Below are 17,341 nucleotides of genomic sequence, written 5' to 3'. Positions count from 1 at the left end.
CGCCTCCAGCTGACAGATCTTACTGCGCATGCGCAGCCCGCCCAACGCGCAGATCAGCATCGGGGAACCCGGAGGAGCAGGTAAGTGGACCCAATTAGTGTGTTGCCTGCTACGATTGCGCGGGCAACCCACTAATTTCACCGGGCGCGTTGAAAACGCGCCCGCTGGCCTACCCGCCGAGTACCCGCACCCCTGGTAAAATCGGGCCCCAAGTAACTGCTCAATTAAAATGGGATATCCTAACCAGGTGCTACTTAGAGGTATGACAGAAACGGAGATATCCACATAAGGAATGCCCCATGACGTATGTGCCAAATTTAAGATATTATAAATGAAACCTAACTTTTTTTGACTTAACATTAGCCAGCTGACATGGAACTCTGATGATTTGAAGTGTTAATTAGCTCCTCAAAGAGACAAGCCAGCTGTAAAGCCATTTTACAATGCTAGTTTCTTTAGATTTGAGACAACAACAAGTTGCAGTTATATAGCGCCTTTAATGTAGTAAAACTTCCCATAAGGCTTCACAGGAGCATTATCAAACAAAATTTGACAATGGGAAATCATTGAGTACACTCCCTAGCAGTTCATGCTATAGTGATAGAATGGTTCCTATGCAAGGCACCTGCAGGTCGGCCATGAAACTGTTTATTTTTGAATATTACTGTAAATTTTAGACAATGCGAAGACTCTAGAGATTTGTTAGCTAAAATGGTCATATCATTAAGTAGTCTCTTGGGTCATCAATAAAGATGGTCTCCTTTGTTTTCAGTGGAATATTAATTGTGGGTTAATCAAATCAGAACAGGCATACATACTAAGACTTAAGACAGGACGCAGAGAACTCACAGACACCAGAGTGGTAGGGTAAATGCAGACAGCTTTAACCAGAAAATTAAAAGCCTGTTAGCTTGGGTTTAGCCTGCTTGAAAGTATTTTTTTTTGTCTAGAACAGTGGCAGAATTGCATGTTTATTTACTTTTATTTGGACTGGGAAGTGATAGGAAATTGTCGGATTTCACATTGAAAACCATATTCTGTTCACTCATGCATTATATGGAAAATAAACCAGTTTATTGGTTTAGATTCATACCTAATCATGCTAGGGTTCTTTTCAGTCCTGTAATCTCACATGTGCCGCCTAACACATTCTTCTGCCACTGTTTTGGTTGAAAAATCATCTGCCATGGCACACTGCGGATAGCGGGTGAGGGTGGTGGTGTTACCTCAGTGCAGCTTTGTTCTTGGAACTCTCTGACTCCAGGCATCCATTGTATATTGACTACAGTGTCTTCGTCATTTAAATCATTACCCAACAAAACTTCAAACGGCACAGATGCTAAAACACTGATTTCTTTTACACCAGTTCATGTCAGATATTCTGGCCATACCTTTTCCAAAAACTCATGAATGTGGGCAATCATTCTTTGTATGTTCTGATTATTCTGGATCAGATGTGCTTGTACTAACATGAGACTATACCATGTAAGCCTTCTATTGACACCTTTTTCACCTTGATCAGATGTAAGTATGCGCCAGATTACCTACATTCAGGATCAAAGCACACCCAGCAGTTTCATGACTCATGATTGGATTCTGTCCTCCTGACTGTGCATCAGTCCCCTGCCTAGCCTAAAATCATCCATGCTGTGTCCTACCTTGTTACAGATGGAACACCTTATATCCCTGGAATCACCTCTCAGATATCTATTTGACAGAGAAGTTCCTGAAGCTGTAGGGATACCCCCTTGATTGACCAATAGAAGGAGTCTGCCTGGCAATTCAGTCATGAAATCCCAAAGTTCATGAGGCTATACTCAGACAACTAACTCAGGGTCTTGCACTCTGGGCAAAGCCAAGTAGGCATAATAAAGACAAAGGCAGAAGAGACTATATTGGAGAGTAACAAAATGGCAGACTTGGTAAATGAGTATGTTGTATCTGTTTTCACATTGGAGGAAGAGGACAAAATATTGGCGATACAAGGGAACCTAAAATTAAGTCAAGGGGAGGAATTTAGTGGATTTAATATAGGTAATAAAATAATAATGGACTTAAGATAGACAAATCTCCAAGACCTGATGGTTTCCACCCCAGGATATTAAAAGAAATAGATGAGGAAATTGCAGATGCGTTAGTCATAATTTTTCAAAACACTCTAGATTGGGAATTGTGCCTTTGGATTAAAAAAATTGCAGATGTCGCTCCATAACTTAAGAGGGGAGGGAGGGAGAGACCAGTTAACTACATATCTGTCAGTTTAACATCAGTTGTGGGGATGTTACTGGAATCTATCATCAGGGATAGAGTGACAGAGTGATTGAGCAAGTATGAGCTAATCAAGGAGAGTCAGCGTGGATTTGTGATGGGTAGGCTATGTCCCACTAATCTATTTCAATTTTTTTAGGGGGTCACTAGCATGGTGGATAGGGCAGTGTCCAAGGCTGTTGTCTAGATGAACTTCCAGAAGATATTTGATAAGATTCCGCACAAAAGATTAGCAAAAATGAAAGCCCATGGAATTGGAGGTAACCTTGTGACATGAGTTGGTAGTTGGTTGGAAGGTAGGAGACAAAAAGTAGGGATAAAGAAAATATATTCTGATTGGCAGGATGTGACAAGTAGTGTTCCCCAAGGATTTGTACTGGGGCCTCAGTTTTTCACCATATATATTAATTGTAAACAATTTTACAACACCAAGTTATAGTCCAGCAATTTTATTTTAAATTCACAAGCTTTCGAAGGCTTCCTCCTTCGTTCACCTGACGAAGGAGGAAGCCTCCGAAAGCTTGTGAATTTAAAATAAAATTGCTGGACTATAACTTGGTGTTGTAAAATTGTTTACAATTGTCAACCCCAGTCCATCACCGGCATCTCCACATCATGACTATATATTAATGACTTGGATGAAGGAATGGAGAGTTGTATATCCAAGTTTTCAGATGACACTAAGTTAGGAGGCATGGTAAGTTGCGTAGAAGGAAGCAGGAAGTTACAAAGGGACATGGACAGATGAAGTGAGTGGGCAAAACGATGGCAGTTGGAGTTCCATGTGGGGAAGTATGAAGTCATCCACTTTGGATCCAAGAAAGACAAATCAAAATATTTTCTTAATGGAAAGAGACTAGGAGCTGTGGAGGAGCAAAGGGATTTAGGTGCCCATGTACACAAATCACTAAAAGCTAGCTTGCAGGTACCAAAAATAATCAAAGGGCTAATGGAATGATGGCCTTTATCGCAAGGGGGTTGGAATTCAAAAGTGAGGAAGGGATGCTTCAGTTGTACAGAGCCTTTGTCAGACCCCTTCTGGAGTACTGCATTCAGATTTGGGACCGAACCGCAGGAAAGATATACTGGTCTTGGAATGGTTACGGCCCAGATTCACCAGAATGACACCAGGGCTAAAAGGGTTAAATTACGAGGTCAGGTTGAATAAACTTGGATTTTATTCCCTTGAGCTTAGAAGGTTGAGGGATGATCTAATCGAAGTGTTTAAAATGATAAAGGGATTCATAGGGTATACAGAGAAACTGTTTCCTCTGGTGAAGGAATCTAGAACAAGAGGGCATAATCTTAAAATTAGAGCTAGGCCTTTTAGGAGTGAAATCAGAAAGCATCTTTTCAGAGGCCTGCACTTTTTCACACAAAGCGTAGTGGAAATCTGGAACTGGCTCCCCCAAAAGGCTGTGGATGCTGGGTCAGTTGAAATTTTCAAGATCTCAAATTTATGGGAGGGATTCTTCCCTTTGGTGCAGAGTTCCAGCAGGGCAGAACTTCCACCCCGCCCCTCTGTATCTGCCCCAGCTTTGACCCATTTTCTCGGGTCAGGCTCACTGAGTATGCACTGCGTCAAAAGAGAGCCCCCCAGTGCAAAGGAGGAAACTCCAGCAGTGCAGCAGAATTTCAGGTAGGATTACAGATGAAAATCCCTCCCATGATCTCTAGTTACTGTCTCACCAACCAGTAGAAATAGTTTTTCTTTATTTACTTTGTCAAAACCTTTAATAATTTTCATAATTTCTATCAGATCGCCTCTTAACCTTCTTGAAAGCCTTTCCAATGCAACAAAATTAATTTGAAACTAAGGTACTTGGAATAAAGGGAACAATAGCCACAAAAGTTAAAGTGAACAGAAGTAGTTAAAGTAAAAGTAGCCAACAAGAGAAAAGTCATTCTAGTATAGAGTCAGAAAAAATCCAAATCATGAGTCAGGAAAAAAAAATGAAGATCAAAGCCTAGACGAAAATGTTGGAAATGCAATACATTTCTTACTTTTCTGTACACATTTTCCCATGGAGTATTCTTGTGTATACACAAGCCTTGGATCACAATACTTCAGTCATTTAATTTCCAAACTTTTCTTGATGTATTCCTATCTATAAAGAAAATACCAATAAAATATAAGAATAACAAATATAATATTCTACAGGAAAAGTCTGGTCATGATCGGGAAACATTGAAGTTGTAAAGTACAACCTAGTTCTTTGGTGACCTTGGCCACAATATTCTACATGTCTCTTCCAAAGCATGCTGTTCCTCAAAGACTTTCGGTAATAACCTGTAAGAAATATCCTGGTTGCCATCATCAATTATTCATAGTTGCTGTGGTGTTCCTTACAGCTGTATTAATGGGCTCATCTATCTCTTGGATTATTCAGAACAATTATTTTTAAAACTCTGAAGAAATCAACTATTCTTATCTTGCCCCACATGAAAAACCAGCATGTTCTCAGGTCACAGGTTTGTGAGTGAAATTAATTGTTGAACTCAGCAGGCCTTACTTAAGTCTTGCTTGTAAGCACATTCAATGAGAATAGTTTGATTTAAATGGCTCCATGGGGTATGAGAATGATCTGTGTTTTTGCCACAGTGAAAGAACACTTGTAATTTAACACCATTCAAGTACATGTGCTGCATAAGCTTTTTCTTTAAGAGACATAGAGGCTTCTTGAATTTCTTAAAATTTCCTGCACTTGCTTTAATCACATATTCACAAGTGATAATACCAAAAGTGCTATCTCAGATATATTTTTACAGTACATTCCTTATGATATTGGTCCTTGTGGGTGGAAAACAGGAGCAAAAGTACCAATTTCTGGGGGCAATGCTCCATGCGCTAAGGATGCCTGAAAGACATCCCAATGATTCAGGCGTCCCTAGTGGCCGTCTAAATCAGGCGTTAGGCCTGTTACATGTGTAAATGAGGGCCTTAACACCCGTTTTAGAACCCCTCTGCTAAACTGGCTGTGCCTGTTCCGCTTAGGAAACTTCAGTGGTCGCTGCGACTAAGCAACAGCTGCCAACAAAACAGTGAGTAAATTTTTAAAAAACGTTTGATGTGGAGTCAGGAAGAGCAGGAGTACTCCTCCCGGTTCCACAACTCTCCTGAGGGCTGCTGCTAGCCCGCGATCGCTCCCTCCCCCCTCCCATTGTCCTCCTCCCCCTTCCCTAGGACTTATTTGAGGGCTGGTGCTGGTGAGGCAAGCAGCCCGAAATTCATCCTCTTCAAATGGGTGAGCTGCCTCAGAGGCATGATATGCACCACCAGCTCGCCCAAATTATTGAAATGAGGCCCAAGGCCCAATTTCAGGCCTCTCTGTTGGGGCATGCGCTATCTGCAGGCCATTGGCTATGCATCCAAAAATGAGTCAACCCAATTTCTACCCCATAATCTTATTCTTACACCATGGCTGTGGTCTCTATAGCACTGTTAGGTCACCAGGGTACACTGATGCAAATGACCAGGGTTCACAATACTCTTCAGGAGTCAATTTTCACTAGAATGAGAGAAAAGTATGAAATTACAAAACACAACCATCCTAATACAAACAGACTTAAATAACCACCTGGATAAATTGTATAAAAATACCTCTCAAATAACAGAATAAATGGCGTGTGAATAGCGACATACCACAAGATCCTGATCTACATCCATTATACCAATCAAATCAACATGCACATCTCTAGTATTCATCTGTGATACTGCATATAATTTAAAGTAGGTCCATTTATTGAATTATTCTTCATTTATATTATCAAAAAAATGTATGCTTGCTACTTGTCTGTATATGACTATCTGTCCGTCTGTTTTTAGAGGTCTGATTGGACCATGTGAGCAAAGAAACTGTCAAATGTCACTGCTCACATGTCTTCTGGTTGGTCACTGCTAAGAAAGTGATGCCTATTCTGACAAACTGCTGTGAGTGGTCACTGGCATGCTGGCCTGTTCTGAGTATTCCCAAGCTCTCCTACTTGGTCTAAGTGTTCCCAGGCCCATCTGTCGCTCTCCGAAGTCTTTTCCTGCTTTTCCTAAATACCTGTTACAAACTCCTCTGTTTTTAGGCCCTCTTTGAATTCACATCTGGAGTTCTATGTGGTCTTTTTGTATGAAATTTACCATTTTTCTTTTAAAAAAAGGACTCCAGATAAATCTTTGTCGAGGGGCCTAAAAAAATCAGCAGAGCTTGGAGCAGGTGCATGGCAGAAATGTGAAGAAACCAAGGAGAATGAGAAGGGTGCTGTAAGGCTGGGGAAATGCGATTGCTGGGAAGCAGGAAAGAGAAAAAGTAAACAAAACAAGTACATAAAAATTACAGAAAGAACGAAAACAAAGAGGACAAGAGAGAAGGAAGAATTAAGGTATTGGAAGAAGAAAGAAGAGCGGGGAAAGAGTCTTAAGTATGAACATAGAAACATAATGGACAGCTGGAGACCAGCTAATCAACTGAATCTGTCCCATACAGTCATGTTGCAATTAAGCATCATGACCCTCAATGCTCCCACCCACCAACAACCATGTGATCTTCTGGGAGAGGCAAAGAAACAGAAAAAAAAACTCACGGCCAATTCAGGGAAAAAGAATTCCTGGAAATTCCTCTCCCACTCCCAAAGGTGACCAAATGAGTTTAGGAGACCACAGTATCCATGAGGCACATCACCCAACAACTTGCTTACCTCTTGTATGTAGTGATATCAGCCTCAGCCATGAAACACTTCAGAAAAATGTTTTATTAAAAAATAGGAATGGGAGGGGAGAGGTGCAGTAATGCAGAGCGCATCCACGTCCAAAAACAACACATCTATCAAGATTACTGAGACTCCAAGCTTCCCCACCAAGAGATACCAGGATTCAGCAGTGTCACCCAGAGGATTTTAAGAATCTTAAGTAGAACATATGAATATAGAAACATATTGGACAGCAGAAGACCAGCTGGTCAACTGAGTCTGTCCCATACAGTCATCTTGCAATTAAGCATCGTGATCCTCGGTGCTCTCACCCACCAACAACCATGTGATCTTCTGGGAGAGGCAAAAAAACAGGAAAAAAAACCTCTAGGCCAATTCAGGGAAAAAGAATTCACAAGGGAAATATGGGAGAAGGTGTATTAGCCCTAAGGACTAAACTCTTTTTATCTGTGTGCATTGTTGCAGGACATCACTATTTTATAACAAAACTTTTTCAAACATGAACGAACATTAGTTAGCCATTACTTTATTAGAATATCACAAGGGACTTGAAAAGCCTATAAAGTGTTTTATTTCCCAGGCCTGATATCATAAAGCTTGACTGCCACAAAGCTTAATTTAAAAAGAAAAGAATTTCCAAACATTTCTGATGTTAGATATTATAGAATACAACTGGATGAATATTTTGAAGCAGAAAGCACTTCCAACTTGGCAGACTTGATGGAGCTCAGTACTTTACGACATTGGGCCGGAAATTGCTCGTAAAGTAATGGTGAGCCTAGCAGCTCTCACTGATATTAATGGACAAATCGAAGACCAAGTTCCGGTGACCACACATGCACAGTCATATGTAAAGGTCCGGAACTTGCTCTTCCTGATTCCCTGCTGATCTGACAGCTTCAAGCTAAAGGGATATCGCAGGCAGGAATCAATGGACCAGCGCAAACTTGCTCTCCTGCCCAGCTGGAAACTAACTAATCTCGCCAGAAAAAGGGTATGCTGAGTTATATTAGGACTAAACTAACTTTTAACGGCGTGGTAAGTATTAATGACTGCCAAACAACCTCTCTGGCACTGAAAATTAACTTTTAACAATGTGGAATCTCATTACTCCCGATTTTAATAGATTTTGGACATTTAAAAAGGTTTTATTTAAAAAGATTTAATTTTTTTTACTTTTTCTGTCTCTTTTATCACAGTCTTTTAATCTTACCCTGTCTTTATTTTGTTTTCTAGATCTGAATTTATATTACATTTACTAATCTCATCTGACACTTCCTGCTTCGTTCTCATTGGAGTTTGTGAATGAGATTCATTTCCTGGTTCTCACAGCGTGGCTTGCTTCAAGCTGATTGGTGGAGGGGACAGAGTGATCCTTTCCCTGCTCACGCAGCCCGGGAAAGAATACTGCAGTTTTTTGAACTCGCATTTGAAGTAAGTTGTTGCCAAAAAAGTAACTTTACACTGAGTTCAAATCTAAGGAGCAGCGGGCACCGTTCGTTCGCTGCTCAGAGCAATTTCTGGGCCATTGTAATTGATTTTGTTGTGGAAGCGTCACTGCATTCTTAGAAGAGTTAATAATGATATCTATTGCTGGATGCAATCAGTACCATTGGTAAAGTGCCTCTGAGGAAAGGCTGCATTAATGCACAGACCTGTGTCCAGGATGCCCGGCCAAATATGGGGCCCCCACATGCAGTGACTTGAATTTGAACGCTGGGAATGCGGGGTTAGTTACCTGTGTCACCTCTGCGCTGTGATCTCAGCAGTGGGAAGACTCGGTCGAAGAAGCCTGTGAACAGAGTGGGACTAGAGGAAGATGCCATTGAAGCCTCACAGCAGGGTGAGAAGATGTGGTGGAAGAACTTCTACAAGCCTCTGCAGCTCTTCAATAGATTGCATATTTAATCTATAGGCATTTTATTATATGTTTGTATTTTAATGGATGTGTTGGGCTATGCAAAGTTTCCAGCAATTTTGCTATTTCTTTTACTTCTATCAATCCTTTTCTTTCAATGCACACTTTAATGGGGCAACATCGAATAAAAAAAGTCTTTGTCAAACAGGTTTTGATTTCCAGATGCATAACACAATAACATAAATAACATCAAAGGCATCACTGAATCGCTTGTAACTAATTTTTAAAAACTGACATAGGGCAGTGGATTAAAGAAAAAGAAATTGCACTTGTATAGTGCCATTCACAACCTCAGGATATCCCAAAGTGCTTTACAGCCAATGAAGTATTTTTTGAAGTGTAGTCACTGTTGTAATGTAGCAAACGCAGCAAGGTCCTATGAACAGCAATGAGATAAATGATCAGATAATCTCTTTTTTTAGTGCTATTGATTGAGGGATAAATGTTGGCCAGGATAACGGGAGAACTCTTCAAATAGTGTCATTGGATTTTTTATGTCCACCCGAGAGGGCAGACTGGGCCTCGGTTTAGCATCTCATCTGAAAAACAGCATCTCCGACTGTGCAGCGCTCGCTCAGTACTGCACTGAAATGTCAGCCTGGATTATGTGAAGTCTTTAGAGTGGGACTTGAACCCACCATCTTCTGACTCAGGCGAGAGTGCTACCGATTGAGCCAAGGCTAACATCTTAAAAACATCTGCATCACCAATTGAATCTACTGCCAATTACACAATGGCTTTTCACCACTGGGGACTTGGGTTTAAATCCAACCCAGACTGATAGCACAAAAATTTCCGCTGTCTGCTACCGGCTGAAATGAATTTGAACAGTCTCCCCCAACTCCTGGTAGATATGGGTGCACAGTAGAAAACTATCCCTAATTTTACAATTTCACTGAGACCACACTGATGGAGAAATGGAAGTGTCACAACGGTGTAGTCGGATGCTCTTCGAAGACTGGGGCTGAGGCAGAAAAAAGGGAGATTTACTCTACACCTAAGTGTGCTGCCTATAGCTTCGTTTGTTAGTGCTTAATGCTGACACCGGGGGCCTGAAATGGCTGTTTTCCTTCCCCAGACTAGTATAGTTTAAAAAAAAACATATAAACGGATGTTCTGCTTCTTAATCCACAAATAAAATTTTGTTGAACCTTTTGAGAAGATAGTAGTTATAAACCGTAGGTTCTACAAAACTTTGTGAGCTCAAACAAAATAAGACCATAAAAATACAGCCAAGGTTTGAACTATGAGTAAACCCTGTTAAAGAATACGAATAAGTTCACCCCAATCAAGTACAAAGTTTGGATAGATTCCACAACTCGGTGAGTTTGATTAAAGTTCGGTCTGTGCTCCCGACAAGGATGCAATGTTATCTTTGATACGTGGACCTTTCTATAGCGCACCTTAAAAGGTTTGTGTGGTTCGAACATCCGCTTTCAGATTGGAGGGGTTGCAAAAAAGTTAGCAGCGCCTCATGGTAAATATTTACTCAGTTTAAATATGCTGGATCGCCCGGTGGTAATTGTACACTTTGCAAACCATCACTGCGCTGCACAGCTGGATCGCTTATGGGAAGCCTCGCGTGTAATTGTAGAAATGCCACGCAGGCAGGCGTTCGGTGTAAGGAAGACAGGCAACTAAACAACTTCCCTGGATCCGTAACACTGGATGTGTGGAAGGGCGGGGAGAGAGGAGAGGAGGGTGAGCAGCTACTGCAAGGGGCGCTTAATCAGCCCGTTTAAAGTCAAGGCGGAAAAAAATAAATAATTAAAGAAATAAAAATGAGAAAATTGTTTCGGGGCAGCGGCAGGATCCTGGGGATAATTTTTGCCGCGTCGATAATCTGGCTGATCTTTGACATGGCAGCGCTGAGGTTTTCCTTTACGGAGATCAACAGTAAACTTTCCAAAGAGGAGTTCATCCGGCTGGAGCGGGTGAGGTCGAAGGTGCTGCAGGACGAAGAGTTGCACAAAATGTTCAGGGAAAGGGCCGGCAGGTTTGCGGCGGGGGGTGGGCTGAACCTGCGAGCGGGGATTGACGGGGAGAGACGGGCTCTCCGTGAAAAGCTCCCGGTCTCGACCAAAGACACCGGCGGCCCGGCGAAGAGGCGGCAAAGTGAGAAGTTGGGGGAACATCGCGTCAGAGCTGACAGGAGCCCGCCGCCCAACGGCCGGGGATTTCTCGCCCCACCTGGAACAATCACCTTAAACACCAGCGGACGTCAGTTGACGCCCCGCCCGCCGTTAAACCTGCTCAGACAGTCGTCGCCGGTGGACACCGGACAGCCGCGTGGCGACCCCAGCCCGGGCAGGTGGTGAAGGTCACGGCTTCTCACCCCGCCATACTGCCGGGGAAGGTGAAGGTGCCGGTGCCTGAGGTTCAAAGGCCCGATCGGTACAGACCCCTTCAGCCCGTGACCGAGGGAGTTGGGATGAAAGGAGAGGCGACGGTGACGGTCATGGCCGAGCAGGTGGCTCCTACTGGACGAGAATCGCAGCTGCAAGCGAACCAGGACATCTTGGGGAAAGTTAGTTGGGAGGAAAGCGTGAAACCAGCGGAGAGAAAGCTTGACACCAGCCGCACCGGAGAGTCCGACACTGCTAAACGGCTAACGGATGGGAAGGTTTTCGGAGTCCTCATCCCCGGTGAAGCTGGAGCTAACTCTGAAAAGGCAGCATTGGAAGAATTGATCACGGTTAATGCATCTGTCAAGGCAATCGATAAAAGTATTGACGCTGCAGTGATCAATGATACAGTAACAGTGATCAATGATACAGTAAAACAGTCCGATAGCAAAATATCTACCGATGGTAAAGTTTGGAATCGAACAAAAAGTGAACTTGTCAATATTACTGACATAAAGGATACTGTATTAAAACTATCTGAACATAAAAAGACGGGTTTAAGTGGTCTCACTAATGCCACAAACTCACGGATTGACCATGAAACGAACAAAACAGCAATAAACCACTTAACAGGTAAAAACCAGACACACGCCATTGAGAAAAGAGATTTTTCAAAAATTATTGGGATGAAAATCACTGCTAAAATCAATGAAACAAATGATCAGCAGATAGATGGCAATGTTTTAAAACATTCAGTTGTTAATTTAGATTCTATCGTAGGAGTACACACAGTTTTGACGGTTGACATAACTCTATCCCCACGTGTCCCTAAAGCCATCGGCCAATTTGGGCAGCCAGCAGTTGTGCCAAAGGATCAGGAACAACTAGCAAAGGAAAGATGGAACGAGGGACATTTCAACGTGTATCTCAGTGACATGATTCCACTGGACAGGGCTCTCCCGGATACCAGACCTGAAGGGTGAGATTACTATTAGTAGAAAAGTACTGCAGTTTACTCTCGTGTATAATTTTCTGAATATATAATCCCACTTGTTTCTGTGGTAACTTACATAATATATTTTGGTAAGTATGCAGCTATAGTCATTACTATAGCCTGTAGTCATTACCAGCAAGTGTGTTACTTATTCCTTTATTTCTAAAATCCAGCTGGTGTAACTATCATTATCTAAACTCTTCAATAATCCAAGATATAGACCAATCTATTATTGCAAATCTAAAATATGTTTTCGGCGAGAGATTTGTATAGCCCTCTGTGATTAGCAATTTTTGTTAAATTTCTGCATGCAAACTCAAATCAGTTTGAGGTGGTGTGGAGGAATTCAAATAGTAAAAGTAAGTCAATCTGCTGTAATATTTGGTATTTTACTATCCAAAGCAATAATTGAAATTTACAGTACACTCTTGATATTACCATTTCAGATATTCCAGTTTGGTTTACAATAAGAGAGGACTTAAAACTATAATGGGAGCAGCCTACAGGCCTCCTGATAGCAGTAACGAAGTGGCAGAATATATTAATTCACAGATTAGAGAGTTAGCAAAAGCAGAGTTGTTTTAATGGGGAACTTTAATTTTCATATAGGTTGGGAAGAGCAGGGTAGCTCAAGTCAGAAAGGTAGTGATTTTCTTGAGTATATTCAAGATAGTTTTCTGGAGCAATATGTTCTAGAACCAACGAGGGCAGGCAATGCTAGATTTAGTAATGAGCCAGATTTAGTTAATCTAACAGTAAAGGAACAGTGATCATAATATGATCGAATTTAATGTTAGGTTTGAAAAGGAGGAACTTAACACAGTTACTAAGATTCTAGATTTTGGTGTGGCTGACTTTAACAGGATGAGACAGAGACTGATGACAGCAAACTAGTCAAAATTATTATGGGTTAAAACTACAGATGAACAGTGGGGTCTGCTCAAAAATTTTTTTAGCTTAATACAGGACCAGTATGTACCCTTAAGGGGCAAGAGCTCTACTTACCAAATAAAACTGCCATGGTCAACAAAAGAGGTGAGAGTTAACATAAAACTAAGGAAAGAGCATACAAAAGTCCAAAGAACAGTGTAGATCCAGGGGACTGGGAGAGATGTTAAGAACACCAAAGGAAGACAAAAAGATAGCAAGAGCTGCAAAAAGGGAATACGAAAAGAAACTTGCGAGGAATATCAAGATTAACACAAGTTTTTACAATTATATTAGAAGAAAAAGGATAGTCAAGGGCAATGTGGGCCCTTTTAAAACAAATGCGGGTAATATTGCAAATGAAAATAAGGAAATGGCAGACTTGTTGAACAATTACTTTGTGTCAGTCTTCACAGTAGAGGAAGAGGATAATATACCTGACATTCCAGGGAAACTAATAATAAATCAAGGACTGGAACTCACTAAAGTTAACCTAAGTAAGAAAACAGTATTAGAAAAAATAATAGCACTAAAAACTGACAAATCCCCAGGACCTGATGGTTTCCATCCCAGGGTTTTAAAGGAAGTAGGTGAGGAAATTGCAGATGCGTTAGCTTTAATCTTCCACAACAGTCTTGATTCAGGAATTGTCCCTTTAGATTGGAAAATTGCAAATGTAACTCTATTATTTAAAAAAGGTATGAGAGAGAAACCTGGAAACCATAGGCCTGTTTGTCTAACATCTGTTGTGGTGATGTTATTGGAATGGTATGCAGTAGCTATTCGCTTCCTGCCCAGTTCACATGCATTTAAAGTAAACTGGCATTTGTGTATACAGATAGAACATTCACATAATCTATGCCGACACATTAGTGCAGTAATGAGGAAGTGCTGCATTATTAAAGTGCTGTACTTCAGATGAGACACTAAAGGGGGAAGCTTAACTCCCGGCTGGACACGCGGACCGCCCACCCGGGAGTCTCTGTCAGAGGCTTGGATGATATTAACTGCAAGGCCTTGTTTACAACCCACCAGCCAGCTACCTGCCCGAAACGAGCGTAAAGAGGCAGTGCCAGGACAACGTTTCAAAGTTGACAGTTAAATTTCACACTTCATCCAAACAAGCAAAATTTTTAGATTTTGCTGTAGCTCTCGTTTATAAAAAAAAGTAGAAAATATTCACAGCCATGTACTCAAATGAATTGAACTTTCTTTCCAATTTTCTTTCTGCCTCTCCTGAAGGCACGATCAAGCTGGGATAACATTTCATAGCCAGTAACTCACTGGTACTTTGTTCAAATGGTCTTTATGTGGAGCCTAGACATTGAAAATTGACAGGATATTTGATTAATGGCAGCTTTACTACAAGTCTAGTCTTAGCTTCAGCCAACATCTGTACTTGCAACTTTTAGGAAGGATTGCAGGATATTTGGACTCAAAGGGAATCAAGTGGTACGGGGATCGGACGGGAAAGTGGAGTTGAGGTAGAAGATCAGCCATGATCTTATTGACTGGCGAAGCAGGCTTGAGGGCTTATGGCCTACTCCTGCTCCTATTTCTTATGTTCTTATAAACAATCCTACAGTGTTTAGTGTTCCCATTTGGCACCCATTTTAAAATGGGTGCATATTTCCCTGATCTCTTTGCTGTCATGATTGCCACAAAGATGAACAAAGACCAACGATGTTGTAGGCAGCAAATTTAAAATTGTATACAAATATTCAAGTAATTGTCTCTTCACCAGCATCCCTGCAGTTAACTGCCTTGGGAAGAGGTAAATGGACAGGTGTTGCATCTGCTACAGTTGCATAGGAAAGTATCATGGTAGAGCAGCTGGATTGTAGGGGAAGAATGGGAGATTAATGCTTTGGGTAGAACACAGCTCTAGCAGCAGAGGGAGAGAGAAATTTTGTGCTTTATGTACTTTCTCTTTTCAGGACTGGTGGATGTATTGTATGTTACCAGCATTTCCTGTTTTCAATTTGGACCTCCTGCATCTTTTTCCTCCTCCATCTTGTCTTCTTTTCTTGTATGGGTTTTTGTTATGTTTTTCTCCATTTTAGCTATTTTCACATTATTGGGCCATAATTTGCTGTGGCAGGGCATTTAACGGCATTAGCCGTTAGTTAGTCTTGCCCTTGCATGTTTAGGTTTTTTAATTTATTGTTTGGCAAGTTGCTGAAAGTGCGAGCTGAAAATGGCGCAGTGAGGGAAACAGGGCACCTGGGACCTAAGTGAACAGGCAAACAACTATGTATCATCTTAACCAATCAGATTGCAGGATTGTGAAATTAACAGCGCAAGCACTGAAAGGGAAGCGTAAATTAGAGTTGGTGAATTCAATGTCAAATCAGGCACAGAAAGAGAAATAGAGAGGGAAAGAAAGATTGGATTAAGAGAGAGAGGAAAAAAAGAGACAGAAAGGAATAGTTTTTAAAAAATTAAATTTTACATTTTTAAAATCTCCAACAATTAAACCTGAAGGAATGAGACTTGTAATATTTAATTTTCAGTGTCAGAGACGTTGACTGGCAGTAATTAACACTTATAATGTCGTTAATAGGGTACTTAGTCTGAAATGGACAAGACTTAACTTTCTGTGGCAAGTTTAGTTCGTATCTACCACTCAAATACAGCAAATTCACGCCGTTCAGTGCATTTCAATGGTGAGGCAGACAGCGAGATGCCGTTTTCACAAAGCTAACAGCGGAGCGGTGCAACTCGGACAGCAACTTTTGGATTTCCGAGTTTAACGTCGCATCTGCCCCTCGTCTGAAGTTGCTGTACCATTTAAGCATACATAACGGTGAGCAGCATTAGCCTCACCCTTATTTTGACAGAAAATTATGGCCCATTTTGTTTTGCTAATATATATTCATTGCTTCACTAAGATGATCTTCTGTGCTATCTAACAGGTTCCTGCTTTTCTTTTAAGCAGTAACGGAAAATGCTGGAAACAGTCAGTATCTGTGGAAGGTACAGATGCGTTAACATTTCAGGTGCAGACACTGACAGTTTTTCGCTTTTTGTTTTCTTTTAAGTAGGTTGCTAGTCATTGAATCCATTAACTTCTCTGGAGTATTTGTTATCACTTTCTTCCCCCCCCCCTCCTTTTTTTCTCTCTTCTACCCTACAAAAGGTCATGACTGATCTTTCAGTTTTCAGTTCTAAGAAGGTGCCTTGCATCTAAAACGCCAACCTGTCTTTTTTTCTTTACTGACACTGACTGACCTGTTGTGTATTTCCAGAATTTTCCATTTTTGTTTTTCATTTATGATTTATGTCAGACTAACCAGCACCAGCCAAATTTCAAGCCAACCTCACACTATGTGGTTGTTTTCTTTTTCATGATATTTTCACAACAAGAAATTAAATTCATCTTTGTTTAATGTTTTGATCTTTCAGATCTGCATTAAAATATCATACCTTGAGAAAAAGTTATGTACATTAACATGCAGGATAATGCACTGCAGAATCAAAATATGTTCTCGTGCTTTTCGTGATTTAATGCTATATCTTAATATGTAGAAGGTAAGAAGGCTTTTAAGTGTTGTAATCTGATTGATCTATTTCATTTACCCAGAATTACAAAATATCAACCATATAGAATGAATTATCATAGAATAGTTACAGCACGGAAGGAGGCCATTCGGCCCATCAAGTCCGTGCCGGCTCTCTGCAAGAGCAATCCAGCTAGTCCCACTTCCCCACCCTATTCCTGTAGCCCTGCACACTTTTTCCCTACAAATACTTATCCAATTCCCTTTTGAAAGCCTCGATTGAATCTGCCTCCACCACCCACTCAGGCAATGCATTCCAGATCACAGTATTAATAAATGTTAATTCTGTAGTACTATTTTCCAGCTTAGGGTCCTGCTTGAAGGCTTGTTCCCTTCTCCGCATCAAAAAGAGAGGTTTTCACTATCTTACTCCTGCTCCGAAGTTCCATCTTCTCCCTCCAATGTGTCCTACCTCCCTGGTCTTGCTGTGCCTGCATTTGCGACTTCTTTTTTCCATTTCTCTGCTCCTCACAGTCTTGCCCTGTTCCCAACACTTTCTATATTTTCATGCTGGCTTTTCACACACAAACCAGCTGGTCCTGCCCTCGCATACCCACAGTCTACCCCAAGCAATCCAAAGATGCATGTTGTACACCTTTTGAGCTTTTACGCATACTGGCTTTACTTGGTC

At 41.2% G+C, this 17,341-nt stretch overlaps 1 protein-coding gene across 1 annotated transcript in view; it reads left to right on the top strand.

The window, feature by feature from the left end:
* Positions 1-10,509: 10,509 nt before the first annotated feature.
* Positions 10,510-17,341, top strand: part of LOC137323297 (polypeptide N-acetylgalactosaminyltransferase 5) — a 47,311-nt gene continuing 40,479 nt past the window's right edge. The window contains 2 exon segments of the mRNA XM_067986789.1: positions 10,510-11,148; positions 11,151-12,208. Of these exon segments, the coding sequence (XP_067842890.1) occupies positions 10,666-11,148; positions 11,151-12,208 (1,541 nt within the window). The 5' untranslated portion in view covers positions 10,510-10,665.

The sequence above is a fragment of the Heptranchias perlo genome, chromosome 7 (genome assembly GCF_035084215.1).
Source record: "Heptranchias perlo isolate sHepPer1 chromosome 7, sHepPer1.hap1, whole genome shotgun sequence".
In the NCBI taxonomy this organism is placed as follows: Eukaryota; Metazoa; Chordata; class Chondrichthyes; order Hexanchiformes; family Hexanchidae; genus Heptranchias; species Heptranchias perlo.
Note: the sequence above shows the minus strand (reverse complement) of the source record. Positions and strands in the feature narration are given on the sequence as shown.